At 44.7% G+C, this 25,020-nt stretch overlaps 4 protein-coding genes across 6 annotated transcripts; 3 read left to right on the top strand and 1 right to left on the bottom strand.

Annotated features, from left to right (window-relative positions):
• Positions 1 to 89: 89 nt before the first annotated feature.
• Positions 90 to 3,946, top strand: LOC6553527 (glutamate receptor ionotropic, kainate 2). Its single transcript, XM_001979366.3, has 14 exons — positions 90 to 354; positions 422 to 582; positions 644 to 866; positions 925 to 1,317; positions 1,379 to 1,542; positions 1,599 to 1,829; positions 1,898 to 2,101; positions 2,167 to 2,251; positions 2,312 to 2,588; positions 2,642 to 2,843; positions 2,900 to 3,125; positions 3,186 to 3,298; positions 3,357 to 3,506; positions 3,564 to 3,946. Exons 1-14 carry the CDS (start codon positions 246 to 248, stop codon positions 3,732 to 3,734), a joined length of 2,709 nt encoding a protein of 902 aa, XP_001979402.1. The 5' UTR covers positions 90 to 245; the 3' UTR covers positions 3,735 to 3,946.
• On the top strand, positions 3,942 to 8,054 carry LOC6553528 (glutamate receptor ionotropic, kainate 2). The gene is made up of 13 exons (XM_001979367.3): positions 3,942 to 4,065; positions 4,376 to 4,536; positions 4,822 to 5,038; positions 5,094 to 5,483; positions 5,546 to 5,709; positions 5,768 to 5,998; positions 6,064 to 6,267; positions 6,322 to 6,406; positions 6,464 to 6,740; positions 6,796 to 6,997; positions 7,054 to 7,279; positions 7,347 to 7,609; positions 7,665 to 8,054. Exons 1-13 carry the CDS (start codon positions 3,942 to 3,944, stop codon positions 7,812 to 7,814), a joined length of 2,694 nt encoding a protein of 897 aa, XP_001979403.1. The 3' UTR covers positions 7,815 to 8,054.
• A 177-nt stretch (positions 8,055 to 8,231) lies between these two features.
• On the bottom strand, positions 8,232 to 18,313 carry LOC6553597 (leucine-rich repeat serine/threonine-protein kinase 1). 3 transcript variants are annotated; one of them, XM_026977196.1, is made up of 12 exons: positions 18,222 to 18,313; positions 18,102 to 18,140; positions 17,242 to 17,401; positions 15,922 to 17,181; positions 13,992 to 15,866; positions 12,237 to 12,722; positions 11,757 to 12,129; positions 10,621 to 11,697; positions 10,030 to 10,557; positions 9,143 to 9,975; positions 8,652 to 9,084; positions 8,232 to 8,593 (listed from the first exon to the last, which is right to left on the bottom strand). In XM_026977196.1, the coding sequence occupies exons 2-12, from the start codon at positions 18,118 to 18,120 to the stop codon at positions 8,372 to 8,374; spliced, it is 7,266 nt and encodes a 2,421-aa protein (XP_026832997.1). In that variant the 5' UTR covers positions 18,121 to 18,140; positions 18,222 to 18,313; the 3' UTR covers positions 8,232 to 8,371. The 3 variants fall into 3 exon arrangements, with proteins under 3 accessions (XP_026832997.1, XP_001979404.3, XP_015010341.2); XM_001979368.3 differs by lacking the exons at positions 18,102 to 18,140; positions 18,222 to 18,313 and adding an exon at positions 17,466 to 18,088 and having other exon boundaries at positions 10,621 to 11,700; XM_015154855.2 differs by lacking the exons at positions 18,102 to 18,140; positions 18,222 to 18,313 and adding an exon at positions 17,466 to 18,088.
• Positions 18,314 to 19,043: 730 nt separating this feature from the next.
• On the top strand, positions 19,044 to 24,954 carry LOC6553598 (phosphatidylinositol 4,5-bisphosphate 3-kinase catalytic subunit delta isoform). The gene is made up of 8 exons (XM_001979369.3): positions 19,044 to 19,259; positions 20,075 to 22,009; positions 22,083 to 22,289; positions 22,728 to 23,315; positions 23,373 to 23,679; positions 23,738 to 23,908; positions 23,977 to 24,096; positions 24,163 to 24,954. The coding sequence occupies exons 2-8, from the start codon at positions 20,271 to 20,273 to the stop codon at positions 24,289 to 24,291; spliced, it is 3,261 nt and encodes a 1,086-aa protein (XP_001979405.1). The 5' UTR covers positions 19,044 to 19,259; positions 20,075 to 20,270; the 3' UTR covers positions 24,292 to 24,954.
• Positions 24,955 to 25,020: the final 66 nt, after the last annotated feature.

Raw genomic sequence — 25,020 nt, 5'->3', positions numbered from 1 at the left:
CAACACTGGAAGCTTTCAAGTTCAAAAAGAATATTTTGAAAAACTTTCGAGTGGAATTTTTAAAGCAATTATGAGTAGCTATTCAGTTGGGAACGTGCGCTCGGCGCCTAAGGAACTTCAAAGACATCGCGCTAGTGGGTGATCCAAAAATATACGTATATATTTAGATATACCCATTGTTAGAAACTAGAAAACCAGCGGAGGGAAATGAAAAACTGTAAATCCAAACTTCAATAATTAAGGCAATGCATTTCTGTTGGATATATCTGATTATTCTCAGCCTTGGTAAAGTGCAGGCACAGTTTTATGGGGGTAATGCTTACGAAGCATCCAGTGGTCAATCCATTCGCCTGGGTGAGTGAAACAGATCAAAGTGCTCAAGCGGAATTTTATGTTCACTCAAAATAATTCATATATATAGGCCTTATCACCGACGACGCCACCGATAGAATCCGGCAGACTTTCGAGCACGCCATATCGGTGGTAAACAATGAACTGGGTGTTCCTTTGGTCGGAGAAACCGAGCAGGTGGCTTACGGCAACTCCATTCAGGCCTTTTCCCAACTTTGTAGGCTAATGCAGGTGAGCTACTTGCAGTGGAAACCAAGAGGAATTCCCTTGGTTAACATTTGTCGAGTTCCAGAGTGGAGTGGGAGCCGTCTTTGGGCCAGCTGCCAGGCACACAGCCTCCCATCTTTTGAATGCCTGTGACTCGAAGGACATACCCTTCATATACCCGCATCTCTCCTGGGGACCCAACCCGGATGGCTTCAATCTGCATCCCAGTCCGGAGGACATAGGCAATGCGCTCTACGACATTATAAATAAGTTCGAGTGGTCCCGCTTTATATTCTGCTACGAATCCGGTTGGTGTTCCAAAGAATCCGCCTTGACTCCTAACTAATTATTGGTTCTGCACTAAAGCTGAGTACCTGAAAATTTTGGATCACCTAATGACCCGATACGGCATCAAAGGACCTGTCATAAAATTGATGCGCTACGATCTTAACTTGAATGGCAATTACAAGTCGGTGCTCAGACGCATTAGGAAGTCGGAGGACAGCCGAATCGTGGTCGTGGGTTCAACAGCGGGCGTGGCGGAGCTACTGCGTCAAGCCCAACAGGTGGGCATCATGAACGAGGACTACACATACATCATTGGCAACCTTAACTTGCACACCTTCGACCTGGAGGAGTACAAGTACAGTGAGGCCAACATCACAGGTATACGAATGTTCTCACCTGATCAGGAGGAAGTACGAGATCTGATGGAAAAGCTGCACCAAGAACTGGGGGAGAGTGAACCCGTAAACAGTGGTATTACAATGTGATTTTATATACATAATTTGAAGCTATTTTCTGTGAAATTCTGTTTGAGGTTCTACATTCATCACCATGGACATGGCTCTTACCTATGATGCGGTACGTGTCATTGGGGAGACAACAAAACATCTTCCCTACCAACCTCAGATGCTAAACTGTTCCGAGCGCCACGACAATGTTCAACCCGATGGTTCCACTTTCAGAAACTACATGAGATCGGTTAGTAAGTCTTAGCAACCATCAATACATTTACTAAATACATAAAACTCAAACAGTTGGAGATCACAGAGAAAACGATCACAGGTCGCATATATTTCGAGGGAAATATTCGCAAGGGTTTCACCTTCGACGTCATCGAACTGCAAACCAGTGGATTGGTCAAGGTTGGCACTTGGGAGGAGGGCAAGAACTTTGAGTTCCAAAGGCCTCCTCAAGCTGTTAGCTTTAATGACATTGACGATGGTTCTCTGGTCAACAAAACCTTCATCGTTCTTATATCTGTGGCGGTACACTATAAATATTTTCATAGCTTTCTAGTTGTTTATCGCTTGACCGTTGGAAATTTCAATTACAGACCCAGCCGTACGCCAGTCTGGTAGAAAGTATTGACACCCTAATAGGCAACAATCAGTTCCAGGGCTATGGAGTGGATCTAATCAAAGAGTTGGCCGACAAGCTGGGCTTTAACTTCACATTCCGCGATGGTGGCAATGACTATGGCTCCTTCAATAAGAGCACGAATTCCACGTCAGGAATGCTCAAGGAAATTGTCGAAGGAGTATGTATCAAATCGAATTAAATGTATCAACCGAATTATTGATCAAAAATGAAATTTAATTGCAGAGAGCTGATTTGGCCATCACTGACCTTACCATAACATCGGAGCGAGAGGAAGTCATCGATTTCTCCATACCATTCATGAACTTGGGTGATGCTTTTGAGTTGGAATGCTAATTCCATATTCTGACTATATGATTTTGATTAGCAGGCATAGCGATTTTGTATGTAAAACCTCAGAAGGCTCCACCCGCTCTTTTCTCCTTCATGGACCCGTTTTCTTCGGAGGTGTGGCTTTACTTGGGCATTGCCTATCTGGGAGTATCGCTCTGCTTCTTTATTATAGGCCGACTTTCGCCCATCGAGTGGGATAATCCGTATCCATGTATTGAAGAGCCTGAAGAGCTGGAAAACCAATTTACTATCAATAACTCACTTTGGTTCACAACGGGGGCTTTACTCCAGCAAGGTTCTGAAATTGCACCCAAGTAAGAGAAACCATCACTGTACAGTAACTTTATTAGCATCAATATTTTTACAGAGCTCTCAGCACACGAACAATATCTGCGATTTGGTGGTTTTTCACTTTGATTATGGTGTCTTCCTACACCGCAAATTTGGCTGCCTTCTTGACCATCGAGTATCCCACTAGTCCCATCAACAGCGTTAAAGATTTGGCCGATAACAAGGACGACGTTCAGTATGGAGCTAAACGCACAGGATCTACACGAAATTTCTTTTCGGTAAGCAAAGTGATAAAGTCAAGCTCGAGGGTCAACAATATTTATTTAATACAAAGACGTCAGAGGAACCCATCTATATTAAAATGAACGAGTACTTGAACGCTCATCCGGAGATGCTAATGGAAAACAATCAGCAAGGCGTGGACAAGGTGAAGTCTGGCACCAAGTACGCTTATCTCATGGAATCCACCTCAATTGAATTTAACACGGTTAGGGAGTGCAACCTGACAAAGGTGGGAGATCCGCTGGATGAGAAGGGCTACGGGATAGCGATGGTGAAAAGTGGGTATCGTAATCAATGAGCCAGGCGTTCTAATCTGGCGTACTAACTGCCTCCGACAGATTGGCCCTATCGCGATAAGTTCAATAAGGCTCTGCTGGAACTGCAGGAACAAGGTGTTTTGGCCAGGTTGAAGAACAAATGGTGGAACGAAGTCGGAGCCGGTGTTTGCAGTGTATGTGATTTGTGGGCTGTGGACGGATGATGATCCCATAATAAAACTGTTGTTGCAGGCAAAAAGCGAAAATAATGGGCCTTCGGAGTTGGGCGTGGACAATCTGAGTGGCATCTACGTTGTCTTGATCATCGGATCCATAATCTCCATGATTATCTCCATTCTATGTTGGTGCTTCTTTGTCTACAAGAAAGCTAAAAACTATGAGGTGCAGTTGACTTTTAACCTCCCAAAGGAGCTTTAAAAAATATAATTTATTTTTCAGGTACCGTTTTGCGATGCCTTGGCTGAGGAATTTAAAATTGTCATCCGCTTTTCGGAAAATGAAAGGCCTCTAAAAAGCGCCCAATCCATATACTCTCGTAGTCGGAATTCATCTCAGTCCATAGAGTCCCTAAAGACAGATTCTGAGGAAAATATGCCGGCTGAGGATTAAATTTGAGATATTATTTGGCTCTCCAAAGTTTCGAAAAAGCTCTTGATAATTTCACTCAAATGTTTTCCAAATTGACATTTTGGAAGCAAAAGTCAGTTTTCGTTTTTCCCTCGAAGTGTTCAGTTCGATAAGCAGAAGAATTTATTTCGCCTAATGTCTAATATATGCATATATAAATATATATGTTTAAAATAAAAACCATATAAAATGTTTTGCAACCATTTTGTAATTTTGTCGACCATTATTAGCATTAAGATTTCAGTAAACAAGGCTCAGTATGAGAACATTGGCGGATACGATAACTACCAAAGTTTGGGGAGTGTCCCAATAGGTAAGTAATTTCGAGAAGAATAAAACTCAGCCCAAAAATAACTCATTTGAGAAATGTGTGTCGCGTGAGTTTTTTCGTCGTGCAGTTCCAAACAAACTGTTTTCAACGCGCGATTTATTTTTAATTTCTCATAAAGAGAACACGCTGTTCGTTCCATCAACGCTGAAAGCTCGTAAAAACGGTTTTAGTATTTGTTTGTTTGTTTGGGTTTTCCGACTGAATGGGACGATTAGGTCAAGTTGTTGTTTATAAACAAACCGGCAAAAGAGAAATAGCCAAAAGTGGATGAGAGACACTTTCTCGGTTTCAGGTCTGCTCACCGACCAGAACACGGAGCAGATGAACATAGTCTTCGACCATGCCATCGATGTCGCCAACCAGGAAGTGGGCACCACCTTGACGGCGCTCAAGGAGGAGGTTAACTACGGGGATGCGTACCAGAGCTACGGCAAGCTGTGCAGGATGCTGGAGGTAAGTATTAGCTTAATAGTTAATAATTTAAACAATTTCACAATGCTCGCAATTTTATCTTTTTTTATTATTATTATTATATGAGGGAAAGCTGTATTTAATTCCTCGACTATCAGATACCCGTCACTTACGTAGTGGGAGGGCGATGAAGTTCGACCTTTACTGGGTATTCACCTGTCTTCAAAAATCTTTTATAATTTGCTGTTTGTCAATAAACAACTATTTACTCGGTTCGCTCCCAATTAAAAAATTTTAAGAATACGTTTTTTTAACACTCACATTCAGACAGGCATCGCTGGAGTGTTTGGACCCTCGTCTCGGCACACTGCCGTCCACCTGATGTCCATATGCGACGCCATGGATATACCCCACATCTACTCCTACATGAGCGAAAACGCAGAGGGATTCAATCTGCATCCGCATCCGGCTGACCTGGCCAAAGCCCTATACAGCCTAATCACGAACTTCAATTGGACCCGCTTCATTTTCCTATACGAGTCGGGTGAGCTGCTGATGAAATGTAATAGATTCCAAAATGATTTCCAATCGACTTGCAGCCGAGTATCTAAACATTTTGAACGAGCTAACCACGATGCTGGGGAAGAGTGGAACTGTGATCACGGTGCTGCGATACGACATGCAGTTGAATGGCAATTACAAACAGGTCCTCCGGCGGGTTCGAAAGTCCGCGGATAATCGAATTGTGGTCGTGGGCTCCAGCGAAACGATGCCAGAGTTCCTAAACCAGGCGCAACAAGTGGGCATCATCAACGAGGATTACAAGTACATAATCGGTAACCTGGACTTTCACTCGTTCGATTTGGAGGAGTACAAGTACAGTGAGGCCAATATAACCGGGCTGCGTTTATTTTCTCCGGAAAAAATGGCCGTCAAGGAACTGCTTATGAAGTTGGGTTACCCCACCGATCAGGATGAGTTCAGGAATGGTAATCAATATTTGTTAGGCTTCAAAATTCAAATAATAAAGTAATTTGTTTTTTCCTGTAAGGTTCTTGTCCCATAACCGTGGAAATGGCCCTAACCTACGATGCCGTCCAGTTGTTTGCAGAGACACTAAAGCACCTTCCCTTCAAGCCGGTGCCCCAAAATTGCTCGCAAAGAACAGAAAGCGTCCGAGATGATGGTTCCTCCTTCAAGAATTATATGCGAACTGTAAATAGAAAGGGGAGAAACCCTTAAAACTCACTTATTTTACTTTTGACGGTTACAGCTGCGCCTCACGGATCGCCTGCTTACGGGACCCATCTACTTCGAAGGAAACGTCCGCAAGGGGTACCACCTGGATGTCATCGAACTGCAGCCGTCGGGCATCGTAAAGGTGGGCACATGGGACGAGGATAGGCAGTATAGACCACAGCGACTGGCACCCACCACCGCTGAATTCGATAGCGTTGACAATTCGCTGGCCAATAAGACCTTTATTATCTTGCTCTCGGTTCCGGTAGGTGGAAGTACGATTCGAGCTGCTTTAATCATCTAAAAACATGCTGAAATACCACATTTCAGAACAAACCATATGCCCAACTGGTGGAGACCTACAAGCAGCTGGAGGGCAATAGCCAGTATGAGGGATACGGCGTGGATCTAATCAAAGAACTGGCCGATAAGCTGGGCTTTAACTTTACATTTGTAAACGGCGGCAATGATTATGGATCGTACAACAAATCGACCAATGAATCCACGGGCATGCTGAGGGAGATAATGACTGGGGTGGGAGATTTTATTATAATCTTTTAACCCGTTATTAAGTCAATATTCTTACAGCGAGCTGACCTGGCTATCACGGATTTGACCATTACCTCTGAGCGTGAACAGGCCTTAGACTTTACCATTCCCTTTATGAATTTGGGCATGTCACATAGTACCTCACTTAAAAGAAGTTATATAATGCACACATTCCTTTTAGGCATCGCAATTCTCTATTTGAAGCCCCAGAAAGCCACACCTGAACTGTTTACCTTCATGGACCCGTTTTCGGAGGAAGTCTGGTGGTTCCTAGGATTTTCCTTTTTGGGCGTATCCTTGAGCTTCTTCATATTGGGTCGTCTGTCGCCAAGCGAATGGGATAACCCATATCCTTGTATTGAGGAGCCAGAAGAACTGGAAAACCAGTTTACAATTGGCAACTCGATATGGTTTACAACTGGAGCGCTGCTTCAGCAGGGTTCTGAAATAGGTCCCAAGTATGCACATTATTCCGAGCATAGATAATTATTTATGTACGTATGTCTTCTTTAGAGCTTTATCCACTCGAACTGTAGCCAGTTTCTGGTGGTTCTTTACCCTGATTGTGGTTTCTTCTTACACCGCCAATTTGGCTGCCTTTTTGACCATTGAAAATCCGCAAAGTTTAATCAACAGCGTAGACGATCTGGCAGATAACAAGGATGGTGTGGTGTACGGTGCAAAAAAAACTGGGTCCACCAGAAACTTCTTTATGGTATTTCCAAAAATATTTTTATCTTAACGGCCTACAATGATTTATACACTCCATAGACCTCTGCGGAAGAGCGATATAAGAAGATGAATAAATTCATGACCGAAAATCCCCAATATCTCACAGAAGACAACATGGAGGGAGTAAATCGAGTTAAGACCAACACACACTATGCGTTTCTGATGGAATCCACTTCTATTGAGTATAATACCAAGCGTGAATGCAATCTTAAAAAGATTGGAGATGCATTAGACGAGAAAGGCTATGGAATAGCCATGAGGAAGAGTACGTACGAGTATTGTATCTTCAAAATATAACATTTAACTTTATATCTTGATAAATTTGAATTTAGATTGGCCGCATCGCGGCAAGTTCAATAATGCCCTCCTGGAACTGCAGGAACAGGGAGTGCTGGAAAAAATGAAGAATAAGTGGTGGAACGAGGTTGGCACCGGAATTTGCGCCACCAAAAAAGAGGCTCCTGATGCGACACCTTTGGATATGAATAACCTGGAGGGAGTTTTTTTCGTACTCCTCGTCGGAAGTTGCTGCGCCCTGCTTTACGGGATTATCAGCTGGGTTTTGTTTGTGATGAAGAAAGCTCATCACTATCGAGTGGGTTGACATCTTCCGCACGGTAGCAACCGTAGTTATTATCTATAATTTCCAGGTTCCGCTGCGCGACGCTCTCAAGGAGGAGTTTCAGTTCGTTATTGATTTCAATAATTATGTACGGGTATTGAAAAACTCCGCTTCCATCTACTCGCGCAGTCGTCAATCATCGATGTCAGTAGCTTCTGTGGCCCAGGAATCACAGTAGAGAGAAATCCCTTTCGAATGCCGATGGGAAAAGGGATTGTTCTACATGCCTGCCGTTTCTAAACATCATTATGTATAACCTGCTTTTAGAACTTTTTAAACAGATTGAAAACAATTCTAATTTTCGATGCAAGTGTTTATTACAAGATTTAAATATTTCTTAAGCTGATCTGCGGAATGTAAAATATTTGGTTCAGTTACAAATCAATAAGCAAGGAAATAAAAAAACTTCTTCAAAATATTTGCACTTCGTGCTCAAAATATTAATTATTTAAGAATACTACAATAAATTGTAGAACTGACAAAGTATATGAGCTGCGTAACATTTTCAGATAAATAAATAAAAATAATAAAAATGCTATAATAATGACATATAAAATTCCAAAGGAAAGCACCTCCATTTGTCAAATATAGTAAAAAATCGGCAATAATTTGACATTACATTTGACAGGAAACAAATAATCCCCAGCGAATATTCCTCATATGTATCTAGCACCTTCTTAACAAGTTTGTGAATGGATTATTAAATACGTCAACAAATATCGAATGAGATCGAATTTAGGTCCAGTGCTTGGCGCGCCACAACAGGCAATGAATGTGATTATCCACATCCGCCGGTGGCACGGATTTGGCTACCCCATGTGTAGGTGTGCTAACGGCAGAGCTCTTGGTGGATGACTCTGCGGAGTCCACGTAGCGTGAGATTAGAGAGCGATATCGTCTTCCGATCGTGGCGATCAGGGGAACATTGTCTTTAGAAAGGGTTATTATAGATTTTATCTGTAAGAGAATTGAATTTCAGTATCCACATATTAAACGAACAATTCGCCATTCTTACCTCATTTTCATAAGGTCGGAAAACACTAATAGGGCGCAGAGTGTGCAATTCGGCTACGATTAAGCAGCCCCAGGTCGTCCCAATATACAGTTCTGAATTGTGAGCAGCCAGGGCCGATATCTGGCATTTTATAAGGTTCACATGTTCATCAATCGCAATACTTTGCAGAGACTCGGAGCAGGGGAGCAGCTTTGAGCAGTCCAGCTTGTTTTCAATCCGTTTGGAGATAACACCCCACTGGTACACCATACAACCGGGATATAGACAACTGAAGACATGACTGTCATTGCTGCACATTCGAGCCACCTTGACGTCCTCGATGAGATTGGGTTCCTCGCTGTGGCATAAAGCCTGATGTCCGGACACTCCGTTCTCGTTTAACGGAAATACATTTATCTTTCCCGCAATTTCGCCGCACCATAATTCATAGATTCTATAAAAAGCACACTTCAGATTTAAAAACATATTTTGTTTTAGATTTGTCAGCTTACCCATCCACAAGAACGGAACAAGCGGCGTGCAACACGAAACCAGAACAGATCTCCGTAAGCACAAAGGAGCCCTCGGCAAATGCGCAATTGCTGGGCATCTGCGTGGCGTCAACCAGGAACACCCGACCATTATGCGTGCCGACGGCTACGCGAGCTATTTTCTGCATGTAAACTAGACTGATCACAGCTGACTTGATGTTTGGATCCAGCATGTACGAAAATAAGTGGGCATAGCTCGATGTGCTATAGGCGTGCAGATTACCGGAAACGTCGCCCATCCAGATGGCGTCACCTACCAGGCAGCAGCACAGCATGTTCATCTTGGGCAAGCGTTGGGCCGATCTGGCACGTGAATTAGCACCATTTTCGGGTGTCTTGGGCGGAGCAACCTGTGGCTGCGGAGAGCAACTGATGCTGTTGCACTGCTGTAGGCTGCCCGAAGGTGCGCAGTCCAGAATATCGATGCGAGAACCGAAGGACGGTAGCCACAGCTCTAGCCCACATCGCTCATCATCGCCCATACCGACAAGGGACTGAAAAACCCCACAAACAATCTTCTCACTATGCGGCATGGCAACAACATCCAGCAGGTGGATGCACTCCGGTGCACTTAGTATGGAAACAATCTGACTTGCCGTCGGTCTGCGACGAGGCTGTTCGTGCCAACACAAGACCATAAGATCCAAACAGCAGGTTGGAAACTGGGTTTCCCTTTGAGTCAGAGCCGGACGACTACCCTCCAAGATGCACTCTTTAATAGACTCGTGGCCCTCGAAAGGTTGTCGCAAACTGATATTCTCGTATATGAACATTCCAAATGAGAAGCAGTCCACCTGACATTAAAGCTTCGATAAAACACATGATTTAATAAAGTAAAACAAACATACCTTCTCAGTATATTCCTCTTCACCATTGTATCGTATGATCTCGGGAGCCATGAAACCCTCAGTGCCGCCAAATCCTTTAGCTCCACTTGGAGCGGTTTGCCTGCTGATTCCGTAGTCGGCTATTTTTATGTGCACATGGTTGCGGGGACTGTCTTCAGTGTGAGGTTGTGGGAGCTCCCAAACCAGGACATTTTCAGACTTTAGATCGCGGTAGATGATTCTCCTGCGATGCAAATATTCGATTGCTCGTGCCGCCTGCAGAACAAGGGTCTGGAAAGTATGCGGACCCAAGTGGGCTCCACTGCGTCGGTAATGTCGGAGCAAAGCGTCGAGACCGCCTAGAGGAGCTAGTTCCAGAACGAGAGCTAATGGTTTAATGCAGATCCCCACCAAAGGTACAATATTTGGATGCTTGAGTGTTAGTAGTACTGCTAGTTCCTGACGGGCAGTGCAGTAGGCTTTGCAAGAGTGCTGAAGTGGATCCCTATCCCATTTGCCGACAGCTACCTTAAAAGCCATCAAAGCGCTCTAAAATTAAAGTTAAAAGGAATAATGACCATAATTTTCAGTACATTAACTTGTCGCACTCACCTCCTTCGCCCGAGCTCCGGGAGGTACTGGCTGAAGCATTTTCATTGCTACCGGCTTAAAGGACCTGGCGCCCCTTACCTTGCAATTTGCTTTAAAAACGAATCCAAAAGCGCCTCGACCAAGGAGCGATCCCTTGATGATGCACTCGCTGGGAATAGTGTGCTTATCTGGAATATCGGCAAAGATGACGTCTGGCGCAAGCTGCACCATAGACTGTTCAAGATGAACAGGGCAACTGATCTTGCTTTGATTATAAACGGACAAAATGCACTCTTCAATCATCCAGGCATAACACACATTTGAGTTATCAGGCAAGTGATAGCCGGGATGACCATCCACTGAAGTGTTGCGCGAAGAATCAGCTGAGTCGGGACCTACGCCCGAGTCCGCGTCCGATCCAGCTCCCAGAGAATCCTCCGATCGGCGCTCCCTCCTCGCTGTGGCGTTTAAATATGCCGAGAACACGTTTAAAGCACCATCCTCCCCAGGATCACCTACACCGTGCAGAAAGTATGCTCCCGCTCCACGCCTAATACTTCGACTTGGTCGATTGCAACCCACTGAAGGCACCTCCCGATCAGACGGTTCGTTGTTCTGCTGCAGCTGCAACTTCCAAAGACAGCGCGGACACAACACCAATCGAGTGATTAGGAATCGACCCTCCGAAGTGTGCACAAACCGCGTTCCCAAGGACGGATACCAGTCCTCCAAAAGCAAGTCAATATGATCCACTGTTAGGGCCAAAAGCTTGGCCACCTGAGACATGTGTGGCCGAATCTCGGCCAGCAACTGACGTTCATTGTCATCCACTTCTTGCGATATGTTTACTTCATAGAGCGGAAAGTAAACTTCCAGAATGCTAGAGGAGCTGAGACTTACATCGCTCCAGATACCATCTTGTTTCAGCTTAAACCGGTTACCATCAGTGCGGAATGGTTGTGTTCGCTCTGTCTTCTGAAAGGGTACTTCCCAGATCTTGAATATTAAGATGGGTCCATAGTACAGTGCTAAACCTGTCTGCCAAAGATTCCACTGGGTGTCCTGCTCCAACGATGTGCGTATATCAAAGTCCGCGTACTTCTGGAAAATAAAGATTGGACCTACAACTTGCATGTGATATACAATTTTCCACTTACATCTTCCGAAGCCACATAAACGCCCCGAATTGCTTCGATTATCTGTTCATCAGCTAAAATCCGGGTGATTAATCTTGACCAAAACCCGGATGGGAAATAAGTCATCAAAAGAATGCGTCGCAAGCCTTGGCTAGCCGATGCAGAAGATGATGAGGAAGGAGTTGACCTCTGCTCGTATATCAAATTATTAAGATTCACTTCTTGCGATACAGAGCAACCCAAACTACGGCCGCGACAGCGTTGCGATAGCTTGACTGTGCTTCCTAAATTGGGTGTTGCTGCCTCCTGCGAAGGCAATAAGGAGGGTATGAGTAGCGTTCTCGAGTCCCACGTTAGAGCAACCTCGAACTTGTTAAGTAGGCTGACAATGTAGCTTAAAGAAAGTAATTTTAATTAATACAAAGAAATTTAACCACATTAATAAGTGAAACAAAACAACTAAAGAAATTGTTGTGCAAATCCAGTTAAAGATATATTTACCTTCGGTTTCCATTACCTTGAACCTGCACACTGCGAAACAACATCTGGAGATCATCCAACTTCATCACTCCTGTGGGAGCAAAAGGATTGATCTCACGCACGGTGACCACATGGGCCAGCATGTCACAAAGCCACTGCGGATCAAGAAAGTAGTAGTCCCTCAGCGTAGCATCGTCATAGTGCAATAAAATTCCATTTTCGTGGCACCATGTTGTGGCCTGCTGCAACTCTGCGGCATCCCGAAAGCTCTTGTAGTTGTGCAATCGCATCTGTTCGGTGACCAAGCGCCTGTATTGTTCACCATCCAAGACGGGATCTCGTCCAGCAGCGCGCAGATTGCATGCAATCACATTCACAATATCCTCCAAGGCAATGTAGCTGGCGGGAATCTTTTGCAGTAGCATGGGCTCCTTGGAACCGGGGGACCTCAGTTGAATGGCGGTGTCGTAAATAATGTTGGCCAATAAATGGATATTGTGAAGGGTCCTAAAATTAAAAGCGGTATTTTTTAGATTTTGAAGTCATATTAATAATTAAAAACAAGATAGAGTGCTATAGTCGAGTTCCCCGACTATCAGATACCCGTTACTCAGTTAGTGGAAGAGAAATTTCAACATTTTTTGAATATTTGGAAATTGGAAAAAAAAAAAAGTAAAAAAAATACAAAAAAAATAAATTTATAAATTTTAATTCAGATTTTTAGAGAATTGCGCCAGAAATAGTTTTGGGGGGATTGTGGGCGTTGGATTGGGCGTGGCAAAAAGTTTTTTGGCAAATCTATAGATATTTAGAAAATATATTAAAAAATTAAAAAATCTCAAAACAAGTGGGCGTGGTAAGTATTTTGGTAAATCTGTAGAGATTTACAAGATATATTCAAAAGTGAAAAAATATCTTAACTCTTTCAGTGTAGGGTAATCAATTTCTTAACAAGAATTTTATATTGTATTTTAAATATTTTTTATGTATAAATATTTTAAAATAAATATTATAACATTTCAAACACTTGTATGAATAACATTTGCCTGGTTATTTGTTCAAGAGGGATGCCAATGTGATCCTGCAAGTAATCACACTTAAGAACACATACACTACACATACACTACACATACACTACACATACACTACACATACACTACACATACACTACACATACACCACACATACACCACACATACACTACACACACACTACACATACACTACAGATACACCTCACATACACTACACTCACTGCTCAACCGGTAAGAGAGATTACTTGCAATATTTTGTGACTCTAAATTAGAAGACATGCCTTACAGTCTTGACTAGAACTTGTTGGGAATTATAGGGCTCCAAGAAAATATTTTTCCTAAACAAATATTAAAAGCGGAAATAACTATGTGTTGACAGTAAGTTAAACATTCTTCACTTTAAAGACCTGACTATCTCACTCACTAATATAATTATGATTTCAAAATTTTTTAAAATTTTGAGCGTGACAGTTTTTTGCGGCTTGTGGGCGTTAGAGTGGGCGTGGCAACATTTGGAAGTATACTTGCGCTGCGTCTATGTCTGGAAGCTGCACGCTTTATCTCAGCATTCTAGCCTTTGTAGTTCCTGAGATCAAGGCGATCATACGGACAGATGGACGGACAGACGGACATGGCCAGATCGACTCGGCTATTGATCCTGATCAAGAATATATACTTAATATGGTCGGAAACGTTTCCTTTTGCCTGTTACATACTTTTCAACGAATCTAGTATACACTTACCGGCAACTTATTTCGATGGAATCAATCACACGTGGCAGACCTATCTTTTCCGCATCAGGAATAGCGATAAACTTCTCTCGAATCAATTGCTGCAGTTGCTCTGCCTTTTGGGGAGAGATGGATTCTCCAACGGCATCAAAATGTGTGCCCACTATGATTACGGGGGAGTTGGGAGCCCTCGCTTGAATGTTGCCAAGCCACTGCAGCAACTCCGCCAGACCCTTGTGACCGTCGCTGATGCGCCACAGCACCAAATACAGACTTCGTTTGGACAAAAAGTACTGGTGAGTAGCGTAGTACTCCTTCTGGCCACCAAAATCCCAAGTACGAAACACCACTGGGCCATGGGAACCGGGTGCTCGCTTCCGTTTTTCACATATCCATGTTCCGATGTCCACTCCTACTGTGGAAATGTTTGCGCTAGAGGCGGACGAATGACGATGAGATCGAGATGTGCTGCGTGCGTGTCCCATTCGCTTGGCCCAATGATTTTCGCTGGCGCGGGATCGATGAGAGCCGGAGCTAGACCCTGAGCCCGCCCCTTGGCGCAGTAAGTCCAGCAGGGTGCTCTTGCCGATTCCAGCCACACCCACCACCATCAGCTTCATACGTGCATAGGGCTGAGCATCTTCGTAAATAGATTTAAGGTAACCCACAATGTCCATCGTCTTGTGCTTCTTGCTCTCGATCATAGAGCGCAGTGGCTCCTGCAGTAGACAACCGCGCGTGTTGAGATTCCAAAGCCTCGAAAGCAGCCCCAAGTGCGGTGGCAGCTCCGTGATGTTGACGTTGCCACTAATATTCAGCACTGACAGACTGCTCAGTTCATGCAACGAGGCGGGAATCTCCTTCAAACAATTATTGGTCATATCCAGCATAGATAGGTTGGGAAATATCACCTTGGACCGGTTCACGCCTACCACACTCCAATCGGCGTCCTCGCTCTCATTAAAAAGGGTTGTGGCGTCATCAGTTGACAGCTGGATACGGGTAAGCAGATTGTCAGCCAGGATCAATGTGCGTAGAGCCTCTAGGCGCAGATGACGCCTGTGCCGACAAACGCTTTTTAACACCGAAGCGCGAAACGATGTTGCGGAGGAGCTACTGCTCTTTGAGGAGGACGTCTTGTAATCGTCATCCCGACCCTCTGGCAGCTGAACACAACTGTAGCACAGTAAATGCGGATCTGATTCAGTAATCCGTGGTAGACTTGGCCAGCAGGATATCTCGTTGTGACTTAGGTCCAACTGCTTAAGTGTTGCTGGATAACTGGTTACATGTCCCATAGAACGTAGGCTGTTGTATGACATATTCAGCCGTGTTAAGTGTACAGCCAGACAGGGCAATGCAGCTGGGATACTGGTGAAGAGGTTATTTGCTATATTTAAGCTACTTAGCTGGGAGGTGCCCACACCAGGTGTCTTTCCATCACCCAAATCTTGTTCATGCTGCCACTTCATGTCATTATCGGTTATGTCCAAAGTAGCCGACCAGAGATTACGATGGGTTAGCCTTTGCTGAGTCACATTTCGCGGTTTGTTTGATGTCGGCTCTTCAAAAGATTGCAGATGCAACTTGTCTAGACTCAGCAGCGAACTGCTAGTCTGCATTGGCGGTACAGGAAGATCCCGCAATAGGTTGAAGGCCACATTAAGTTCGCGCAGCTTGGGCGCACGCCACAGGTCGAAGGGAAGCTGTTGTAGCTTGTTATTTGAAACATCTAATATAGATAGGGCTGGTAGGTGAAAGATGGCGGCCGGCAGCGCTGTTAACTGGTTATCCTGTAGAAAAAGCTCATCCAGTACCGGACAACCATATGTCTGGCCCATTGGTGCAGGCAGATCTGTTATCTTGTTTTGCGCCACATTTAAATACCTGAAATAAAAGACTATTATAATTATTGATAACTTAATATTTTACCTTTACTAACCTTAGGCTAACCAGATGGAACAGCTCCTGTGGAATTGTCGTGAGAACGTTGTGCGAGAAATCAATTCGCGTGATAGCTGTCAGAGCAACCTCATTAAGTCGAGGATGCGACTGTAACTTCGGATTCAGCAACAACACACCACTGACCATCCAGGGAACTCTTACTACAGACAATTGGACACTGGAGCCCATGCTATGCCAGTCAATAATGGTTGGATTGTTTGGGAACATAGCGCTGTAAGATATGTTGCTGGTAGACGGCAAAAATACGTTCACCTCCACTGGTGTGGGAAGACCCTTCTTGTTGATCTTGTAGTCTGAGTCCGGATGGACTCTTCGGGCCAAAAGGCGGCTCAGGATGGCTTCGTCGCCGCCAGTAATAGCCATTCCAATAGCCGTGCCATTGTCGTCGCGGGCTCCATGCTTTAGCAAGAGATCCAACATAGCCAGCGACCTTTGTTTGCAGGCCTCTGCAATGGGGACATTACTCAGCCCATATATTTCTTCGCAACATTTCGGATCGTTGTGATCCTCAACTGGCTTGGCTACAATATTCGGATTTGCTCCGTGCTGTAGCAGAGACTGCACCACGTCTAGGTGGCCGCCCCGAACGGCCGCTAGCAGAGCTGTCTCTCTCGCCGCTCCACATAGCAGATTGACGTTAATGGGACACCGTTGGCACTCAGTTGACTCTTGGGATGCTAGGTCGTCGGGTCCTTCCGACTCCCCAGATATGTGCAGTTTGGACATGATAGCCTGAATGCCAAATGAAATGCGTTTCCTGGTGGGCGTAATAGGAGTGCTCACCGAGCTGGCGGAATCGCCCAACGTACGCCGACAATGGAGCTGCCACTTAAGGAGCACACCAACCAGCTGCTTGTTTCCTAGGATGCTGGCTATATACAGACTGGTCTGACCCGTCACATCATGAGCGTTAGCGTCGAAGGGGAGCCTCCATTCCCACTGGCCCTCCTCGTCGCGATATGTCTGGTAGAGGTAGTCGGGATAACTGTAGCTGATAAGGAGTTCCAGCAGCTTGGTGTGTCCATTGATGCAGGCGGCGTGCAACGGCAGCCAGCGCTCTACAGTCGGTTGCTGAATCAGTTCTGGAAAACGGTCTAGCATCAGTCGTGCAATGCCCAAGTGTCCGCTGTGGACGGCAGCGTACAAGGGTGAGTACTTGGTCACAGCATGGGAGCGACCATCCGCTCCAGCATCCAGCAATCGCTGAGTAATGCTCTCGTAACCGGACTGGCAGGCTCTGAAAGAAGACCAATATCAGTTAGGCTTAAAACTAAGTAATTGTAAAAGACTTTCTCACAGAAATAGTAGGGTATTCGCTCCTGATGGAGCCATATTGACTATAATCTGCCTCTCAGTTCCCAGAGCCGCCAGCAGCACCCGCACAGTCCGCTCATCGCCTGAGCTCACTGCCGTTCGCAGTTCTCCGTGCTTGATCTGACGCACTTCCTCGCGGGCATCTGTGAAAGATAAGCTTTCTTTGGTTAAAAATACCCAACACCTTTGGGCTCAACCAATTCCCACCCCGTATTGAGGATGCCTCAATGACCTCATCCACGAAGTAGTCGCAGGCTTCCAGAGCTGTTTCAGTTCCAGGTTTGGGCCGTTCCATGCTGAATTTCCAAGACATTATGTAACCCAAATCGGTGAGAAAAGCCCCAAAAATTAATTGGCATCGGAGATGATGACCGAACGCGCCGCTGGCTAAAACTGAACTGTGGAAAATCGATGGCCACGTTTTTGTGGTCATTGATCCAGGCCGTATTTCATCGCACTGCGCAAGTCGCGGCCCAAGAAGCGCGGCAACTGTTGCACTTGGTCAAGGACCAGCATTGGGTGCGTGGCATTTGTTTTGATTACCTCTGCGTGGGTGTCAGATGGTTCAGTGGTTGCAGCGCACTAGTTGCTTCTGTGGGGCGGTAGCTATTTAAAAAAAAACGTTTTTGCGCGCCCACTTCTCTTGCACCAAAGTCACCCTGTGGGCTTGCTGGTGTTGTTGAAAAACCAATAACAATTGCTTGAAATTTTAATTCCACCACTTAGGTAACTTGCATAGTCAAGCGCATAATGGTCATTTGCACTCTGACCGGGTTAAATAGAGCACAAAACTAGCACATATGTACATATGTACATAATTTCACAAAAAAAATTGTATCTCACCTTCATCGGAGTCGCTCATTGTCTTGTTTGTGTACGTCACTAGATATTTAAATTATTCATAGTAAGTGTTAAATGGGTAGTAGATATGGTCCAGATTGACCAGTAGCACGTATTACTAACCCCTATTGAATTATTTTGCACATTTTGCGAAATTTTCACTTTGTTTACCTTTTTGTCAACAAACAGTGTGACCATCTGACTTTTCGCTAGAATACTAGAATATATCGCCTCATCTTAGCACGATATGTGCTGTTAAGTGCTTGAGGTGAAACAAAATATTGGACGTTTTCGGTATTAGTCAGTAAGCAGAGGTCTTTGTACATTTCTACAAAAGGACATATCAAGATTTAAATTTGCAAAAAGGTATTTCTTTTCTTGATTTACAGAACATTTCTTAGTATCAGTTTCACCTTAGTACCTAAAATAGTACCTAAAAATGTTTGGGGAACTCAACTATTATTTTTACTTGTCCACATTTTTTCAATAAATAAGACATTTAGTTTGTTCTTACTCGAACGCTTAATATAAGCTGAAGTGCTATATTATCATTTCTAACAGCACATAGCCAGGGATGCAAAGCGAGGTTGTGGCTCCTGTTTCTGTTACTTTGCACTGCTTGCAGATTTCCCAACAGTAATATCGATATTGCTTAACTCACTATCGACTGTTACTTATTTTTGCATTTTATTTTTGTATATTTTATCTGTAATGTTTTTTTGTTTTGTCTGCAATGTTTAAGTCTGTCAGAAATTGACGAGGTTTTAATCTTAGCAACCGTAAATGGAACTTTATGTTGTTAATTAAATTGTATAGCAGCTATAAATTTCCTGTTACTGATTGGTTAAAAGGACACCTTTTTAGTGGAGTGCTTTTGATTTTCGGATACTTAATCCGAACTGTAACCCCTATCGATATAAAAATCGAATAAAACCCGCTATCGATATTAACCAGCAACTGCTTAGAACGCCCTGTGCACAACAGTCTCCCTGTGCAGGTTAACAGACGCTTAACAGCACGATCTCAACAATACAAATAAAAACAATTTAATATTCCTTAATCGACCTCACATTTGAGCCGATTGCACTGTGCGTTTGAAAAACAATAATAGCGCGGAATGGCCGACAGTGGCCTACAGGAAGTGCCGGGGCAGAGAATCAAGTAAGGAGCAGCGCAAACTGCGCAGCTCACACCCAAAAAAAAAACGCGATAAAGGCGAGGGCTGGCTAAAATAGAAGAAAAAAACAAAAACAAACGAGCTGTGCCAAAAAAATAGTGAAACTTCGATGAAAACTTCCCAATCCGTACGCTTTTCAAGTCTTTTCTGACTGTCTTCAATTTCCATTTTTGTAGCATCGCGACTTTGAGATGAGACATCGCTGCCGCGTAACTTTTTACATACCCTTTCCGCGGGTTCAACTCCACCTGTTCGGTCATGGAACTTAATCCGTCGGCTCTGAAATATGCCTTAAAAGCATAGATTTTATCTTTGAAAACTTCCATTTCAACTATATCAAATATCGAAAAGTACTGAATCCTACCTACGCCAGTCATACAAGTGTCTAAACCTTCCCAAAAAATCAAGTAAGGGCATTCATAGGTCGCCTTGACTGACCCTGAATTCTTGTTTTTGTTTTCAAGTTGACCCCTCCCACCCCCAGTCCACAAATTATGACTGTGTGATTCATACTAAATATAAAGTCAACGTTTTTGTTTTAATTAACAAGAACCGACGATTTAGAGACAGTTTTTTCTATTTTATCCCATGTGGTTAAGGGCGGTTAGAACCAACTCAGTTTAACTGTGCGTCGGATTGATATCCAGATCTCTATGGATAAAAGAGGGCAAAGCGCCTTATGAACGGGTGGGCGGTTGAATTTTAGTAATTTCCGTAATTTGACCCCAAAACAATTATCGGTATATCGCCATATGTTTTCCTTCAAGTAAACCGGCGCCATACTCTGATTTATTCGCAGAGAGATTGGCGTGCTGATTTAAATGGAAAACTTTGAAAACAACAATCTGTTGATAAGGAAACAAACGGAATGCGAACCAACTAGCCTCCGTAGCTTGAAAGACGCCACTAAAAGTCGTACTAGGAGGAGCTGGTGATCCTCCCGATCCGGAGCACAAGATCCGAAATCGGAGCTTCAAGATCAAATAGTCATAAACATGATGGACAACCGGTCGTTGGCCTACGTGGCCCACCAGCCGAAGTATGAGCAACCGTCGGAAGAGGCGGGGTCGCCCTGCATGCGCTTTTCGGTTAACCTGTGGAAGAACGAGATGCTGGACTGGGTGGACCTGATCTGCCTGTTGCCAAATGGATTCCTGCTGGAGCTCAGGGTCAATCCGGCCAACACCATCCAGGTAATCAAGGTGGAGATGGTCAACCAGGCCAAACAGATGCCACTGAGCTATATGATCAAAGACGCCTGCGAGTACCAGGTGTACGGCATCTCGACCTTTAACATCGAGCCGTACACTGACGAAACGAAGCGACTCAGCGAGGTGCAGCCGTACTTCGGCCTGCTCAGCCTGGGCGAGCGCACCGACACAGCGAGCTTTAGCAGCGACTACGAGCTGACCAAGATGGTCAGCGGAATGATAGGCGCCACCTTCGACCATCATCGGACGAACGGCTCGCCTGAGATAGACGACTTTCGACTGTACATGACCCAAACTTGCGACAACATCGAGCTGGAGCGCTCCATCTACACCTGGCAGCAGAGACTGCTCTACGAGCATCCGCTACGGCTGGCCAACTCGCCAAAGATGCCCGAGCTGATACGAGAGCGGCATCCGACCAGGACCTTCCTCATCGTCGTGAAGAACGAGAACGACCAGAGCACCTTCACGTTGTCGGTGAACGAGCAGGACACACCCTTCTCGCTAACGGAGAGCACGCTACAGAAGATGAACCGGTCGCAGATGAAAATGAATGACCGGACCTCCGACTACATACTCAAGGTGAGCGGTCGCGACGAGTACCTGCTCGGCGACTATCCGCTGATCCAGTTCCTGTACATCCAAGAGACGCTCTCGGACTCGGCGGTTCCAAATGTGGTGCTGCAGTCAGTGTACCGCCTTGAGTCCTACATCAACCACCACAACGAGCAGGCCATGGTGCCCAAGCGACCTCCGCCGAAGAAACAGCCAACCCCCCTCCAGAAGGCGCTCCCTTCGCTGTGGGACATGGGCAACTACTTTCAGCTGACGCTGCACAGCATCTCCAACGTGAACTATGACAAGACGCGCGCCTTTAATGTGGGTGTGCATGTGTGCCTATATCACGGTGATCAGAAGCTGTGCGCCCAGCGATCAACGGACTCCCCTAACAACAACTTTGACACGTTCCTGTTTAATGACCTGGTGATGGACTTTGACATACAGATGCGTAACTTACCGCGGATGACACGCCTCTGTATTGTGATCTTCGAGGTGACCAAGATGTCGCGCTCCAAGAAGTCCTCCAACAATAAGGACAGCACCCTGAAAGACGTCTCCTATAACAAAAACCCCCTGGCCTGGGTCAACACCACAATTTTTGACCACAAGGACATCCTGCGTACCGGTCGCCATACGCTGTACACGTGGACGTATGCTGACGACATTCAGTCGGTCGAGGTTTTCCATCCGCTGGGCACCATCGAACCCAATCCGCGCAAAGAGGAATGTGCGCTGGTGGACCTCACATTCCACAGCAGCGGAACCGGAACCGTGCGATATCCCAGCGAAGAAGTCGTCTTGCACTACGCTGCGGAGCGGGCGCAGGCTAGACGACTGCAACAGCAACAAGCAGGACCAGAAAAGCCGATCAAAGAACTGAAGGATCTGGTGGCCAACTATAAGGGGCTGGATAAGATCTACGAGATGGCTGACCAGGACCGTAATGCCATTTGGGAACGCAGGTAAATATGCAAAAAAATAAACATACAATATTGCGATATTGAGATTCTTTATAACCATCTCTGTTACTCGCAGAAACGACATTATGCGCGAGCTTCCAGAAGAGCTGTCCATCTTACTTCACTGCGTCTACTGGAAGGAGCGTGACGACGTAGCGGACATATGGTATCTGCTGAAACAGTGGCCGCTTATTTCTATAGAACGCTCATTGGAGCTGCTAGACTACGCCTATCCAGATCCGGCAGTGAGACGCTTTGCCATCCGGTGCTTACACTTTCTGAAGTAAGATACACACAATACCCATTTAATGCTGTTTCGCTGCTTTGATATTTAATCGGATATTGTATTCGAATTGGGATTCAAGTGACACTGTCGGGACTGCTTAATAACATCCATTAAAATTCCCTTAAACAAAACAGAATCAGTGGACAGGAGCGGTTGTCTTCCGAATATCTTATATCATGGTTGATCGTATTTTCTACATAAATGAGGGTTATTTGACAACGTATTTATTGCAAAAACTGTACTGATTCTAGGGGACGTTTTCGTATTGGCGGACTTAAATCCATGAAATTTTTTTAACCTTAGCAGAATAAGAAAGAAATATTTTATGCTGTGTTAATTTTTTTTGGAGTGAATCTTGAAACAGGTCTGGGAAATTAGAAAAACTTTACCATTTACACTTTTGGTTAATTTATCAAACACATTTTTTACCGACAGAGACGAAGACTTGCTCCTGTATCTGCTGCAATTGGTACAGGCCATCAAGCACGAATCTTACCTGGAAAGCGATCTGGTACTTTTTCTGCTAGAGCGGGCACTGCGTAACCAGCGCATCGGCCACTACTTCTTCTGGCACCTGCGCTCTGAGATGCACACGCCGTCTATGCAAACGCGCTTTGGCCTACTGCTGGAGGTCTACCTCAAGGGTTGCAAACATCACGTAGCACCGCTGCGGAAGCAGCTACATGTGCTAGAAAAGCTGAAACAGGGATCTCTGATTGCCAAGAAAGGCAGCAAGGAAAAGGTGAAGACCATGCTGCAGGACTTTCTGCGGGACAAGCGCAACTCGGGGGTTTTTCAGAACATCCAAAATCCACTGAATCCCAGCTTCCGGTGCAGCGGTGTAACTCCAGATAGGTGCAAGGTAATGGATAGCAAGATGCGTCCGCTATGGGTGGTATTTGAGAATGCTGACGTGAACTCCAGCGATGTGCACATCATTTTCAAGAATGGCGACGATCTCCGCCAAGACATGCTCACGTTGCAGATGCTGCGTGTGATGGACCAGCTGTGGAAACGCGATGGGTAAGCTAAACTACAGATAGCGTGTACAGAATTCGAATTATCCTTACATCCCCTCAGTATGGACTTCCGCATGAACATCTACAACTGCATCAGCATGGAGAAAAGCCTCGGCATGATTGAGGTGGTGCGCCACGCAGAAACCATTGCCAACATACAGAAGGAGAAGGGCATGTTCTCGGCCACGTCGCCATTCAAGAAGGGCTCGCTCCTCAGTTGGCTCAAGGAGCATAACAAGCCTGCCGACAAACTGAACAAAGCCATCAATGAGTTTACGCTCAGCTGTGCGGGCTATTGCGTGGCCACCTATGTGCTTGGCGTAGCTGATCGGCACTCGGACAATATAATGGTCAAAAGAAATGGACAGGTGGGTGTCAATATTTTGATGAGCATGGGACAAATTTAATGTGTCATTTCGTTTTCAGCTATTTCACATCGACTTCGGCCACATCCTGGGACACTTCAAGGAAAAGCTTGGAGTACGTCGGGAACGAGTGCCCTTTGTGTTGACCCACGATTTCGTTTACGTGATCAACAAGGGCTTTAATGACCGGGAGTCTAAAGAGTTTTGTCACTTTCAGGAATTGTGCGAGCGCGTACGTCTATCAAACGCTAATCACAGGATAAATATATATAATAACACTAATATTACTTACATTTGCAGGCCTTTTTAGTTTTACGAAAACACGGCTGCCTTATTTTATCGCTGTTCTCAATGATGATTTCAACGGGACTGCCAGAACTGTCCTCCGAAAAGGATTTGAACTACCTACGGGAAACTTTAGTAAGTCCCAGAATAAAATTTAATAATTGGTTTAACTAACGTTTCGGAACGTTTTTCCGTTTTTAGGTGCTGGACTACACGGAAGAAAAAGCACGCGAACATTTCCGAGCGAAATTCAGCGAGGCTTTGGCTAACTCCTGGAAGACTTCCCTTAACTGGGCCTCGCACAATTTCTCCAAAAACAACAAACAGTAAACAAACAGTACATCGACATCAACAATATGACAACGCGATTGTTTCGAAGTCAGACACATCTCCCAATGAAGCATACCCACTCACCAGGTCTAATCGGATCCTCTTTTCTTTCTGCCTGGCCTTCGGAGCCTCTGCAACAGGCGTAGTACAATTATTGTATCCAATTTATAAAGTTCAAAACTATGTGTTCACTATGTTAGGCCGAGATATACCCAATAGACAACCTAGCTGATAATGTCGCTCCCACAAGTGCTCCAATATACTTTACTGTTAATTTGTACATTTCACGTTCACCCGTTCTTGTAATTGTAATCATTTATCACCCCCCTCATGCAGTGCCCTTAGACCCTGGAATTGTTTGTCTATTATTCATTTGTTGTTTGAACACCCCGCACATGCACACTGGAGCATGAACGTGCAAAAATTGTATCCTATTATGCTATATTAATTTAAGATACATTAACTCTATAAGTTAAAATTAACGATTTTCTATCCCTACATTACGATTAATTGTGTACTATAATTTGTGTCTGCTTTTGTATCAGCAACCAATCAACATTTTCGTGTTTCCTGGTTTCATTTTATAATGTTCTCAAATATTTGTAACGTATTTTGTAAATCTCTGGATAAATACAATAAAACGAAAAAAATGATATATAAAAACGAACGAATGTATACAATTAAAGGGAAACAAGAAAAATATAGATATATTATGCGCTTCAACGTTTA

The sequence above is a fragment of the Drosophila erecta genome, unplaced genomic scaffold, assembly GCF_003286155.1.
Source record: "Drosophila erecta strain 14021-0224.00,06,07 unplaced genomic scaffold, DereRS2 tig00000000-arrow-pilon, whole genome shotgun sequence".
Taxonomy (NCBI): domain Eukaryota; kingdom Metazoa; phylum Arthropoda; class Insecta; order Diptera; family Drosophilidae; genus Drosophila; species Drosophila erecta.
This window is presented reverse-complemented; position numbering and strand designations above follow the sequence as displayed.

Coding starts and splice junctions, on each gene's coding strand:
- LOC6553597 (XM_001979368.3), bottom strand. CDS start 17,691: ATGACCACAAAAACGTGGCCATCGATTTTCCACAGTTCAGTTTTAGCC. Junction 12,723..13,991: donor TCCATCGAAATAAGTTGCCG/GTAAGTGTATAC, acceptor TTTTAATTTTAG/GACCCTTCACAATATCCATT. Junction 12,130..12,236: donor CAAGGTAATGGAAACCGAAG/GTAAATATATCT, acceptor ACTTTCTTTAAG/CTACATTGTCAGCCTACTTA.
- LOC6553528 (XM_001979367.3), top strand. CDS start 3,942: ATGTTTTGCAACCATTTTGTAATTTTGTCGACCATTATTAGCATTAAG. Junction 4,537..4,821: donor AGCTGTGCAGGATGCTGGAG/GTAAGTATTAGC, acceptor ACTCACATTCAG/ACAGGCATCGCTGGAGTGTT. Junction 7,280..7,346: donor TGGAATAGCCATGAGGAAGA/GTACGTACGAGT, acceptor ATTTGAATTTAG/ATTGGCCGCATCGCGGCAAG.
- LOC6553527 (XM_001979366.3), top strand. CDS start 246: ATGCATTTCTGTTGGATATATCTGATTATTCTCAGCCTTGGTAAAGTG. Junction 355..421: donor TGGTCAATCCATTCGCCTGG/GTGAGTGAAACA, acceptor TCATATATATAG/GCCTTATCACCGACGACGCC. Junction 867..924: donor TATATTCTGCTACGAATCCG/GTTGGTGTTCCA, acceptor TCTGCACTAAAG/CTGAGTACCTGAAAATTTTG.
- LOC6553598 (XM_001979369.3), top strand. CDS start 20,271: ATGATGGACAACCGGTCGTTGGCCTACGTGGCCCACCAGCCGAAGTAT. Junction 22,290..22,727: donor CGGTGCTTACACTTTCTGAA/GTAAGATACACA, acceptor TTTTACCGACAG/AGACGAAGACTTGCTCCTGT. Junction 23,909..23,976: donor TTCAGGAATTGTGCGAGCGC/GTACGTCTATCA, acceptor TTACATTTGCAG/GCCTTTTTAGTTTTACGAAA.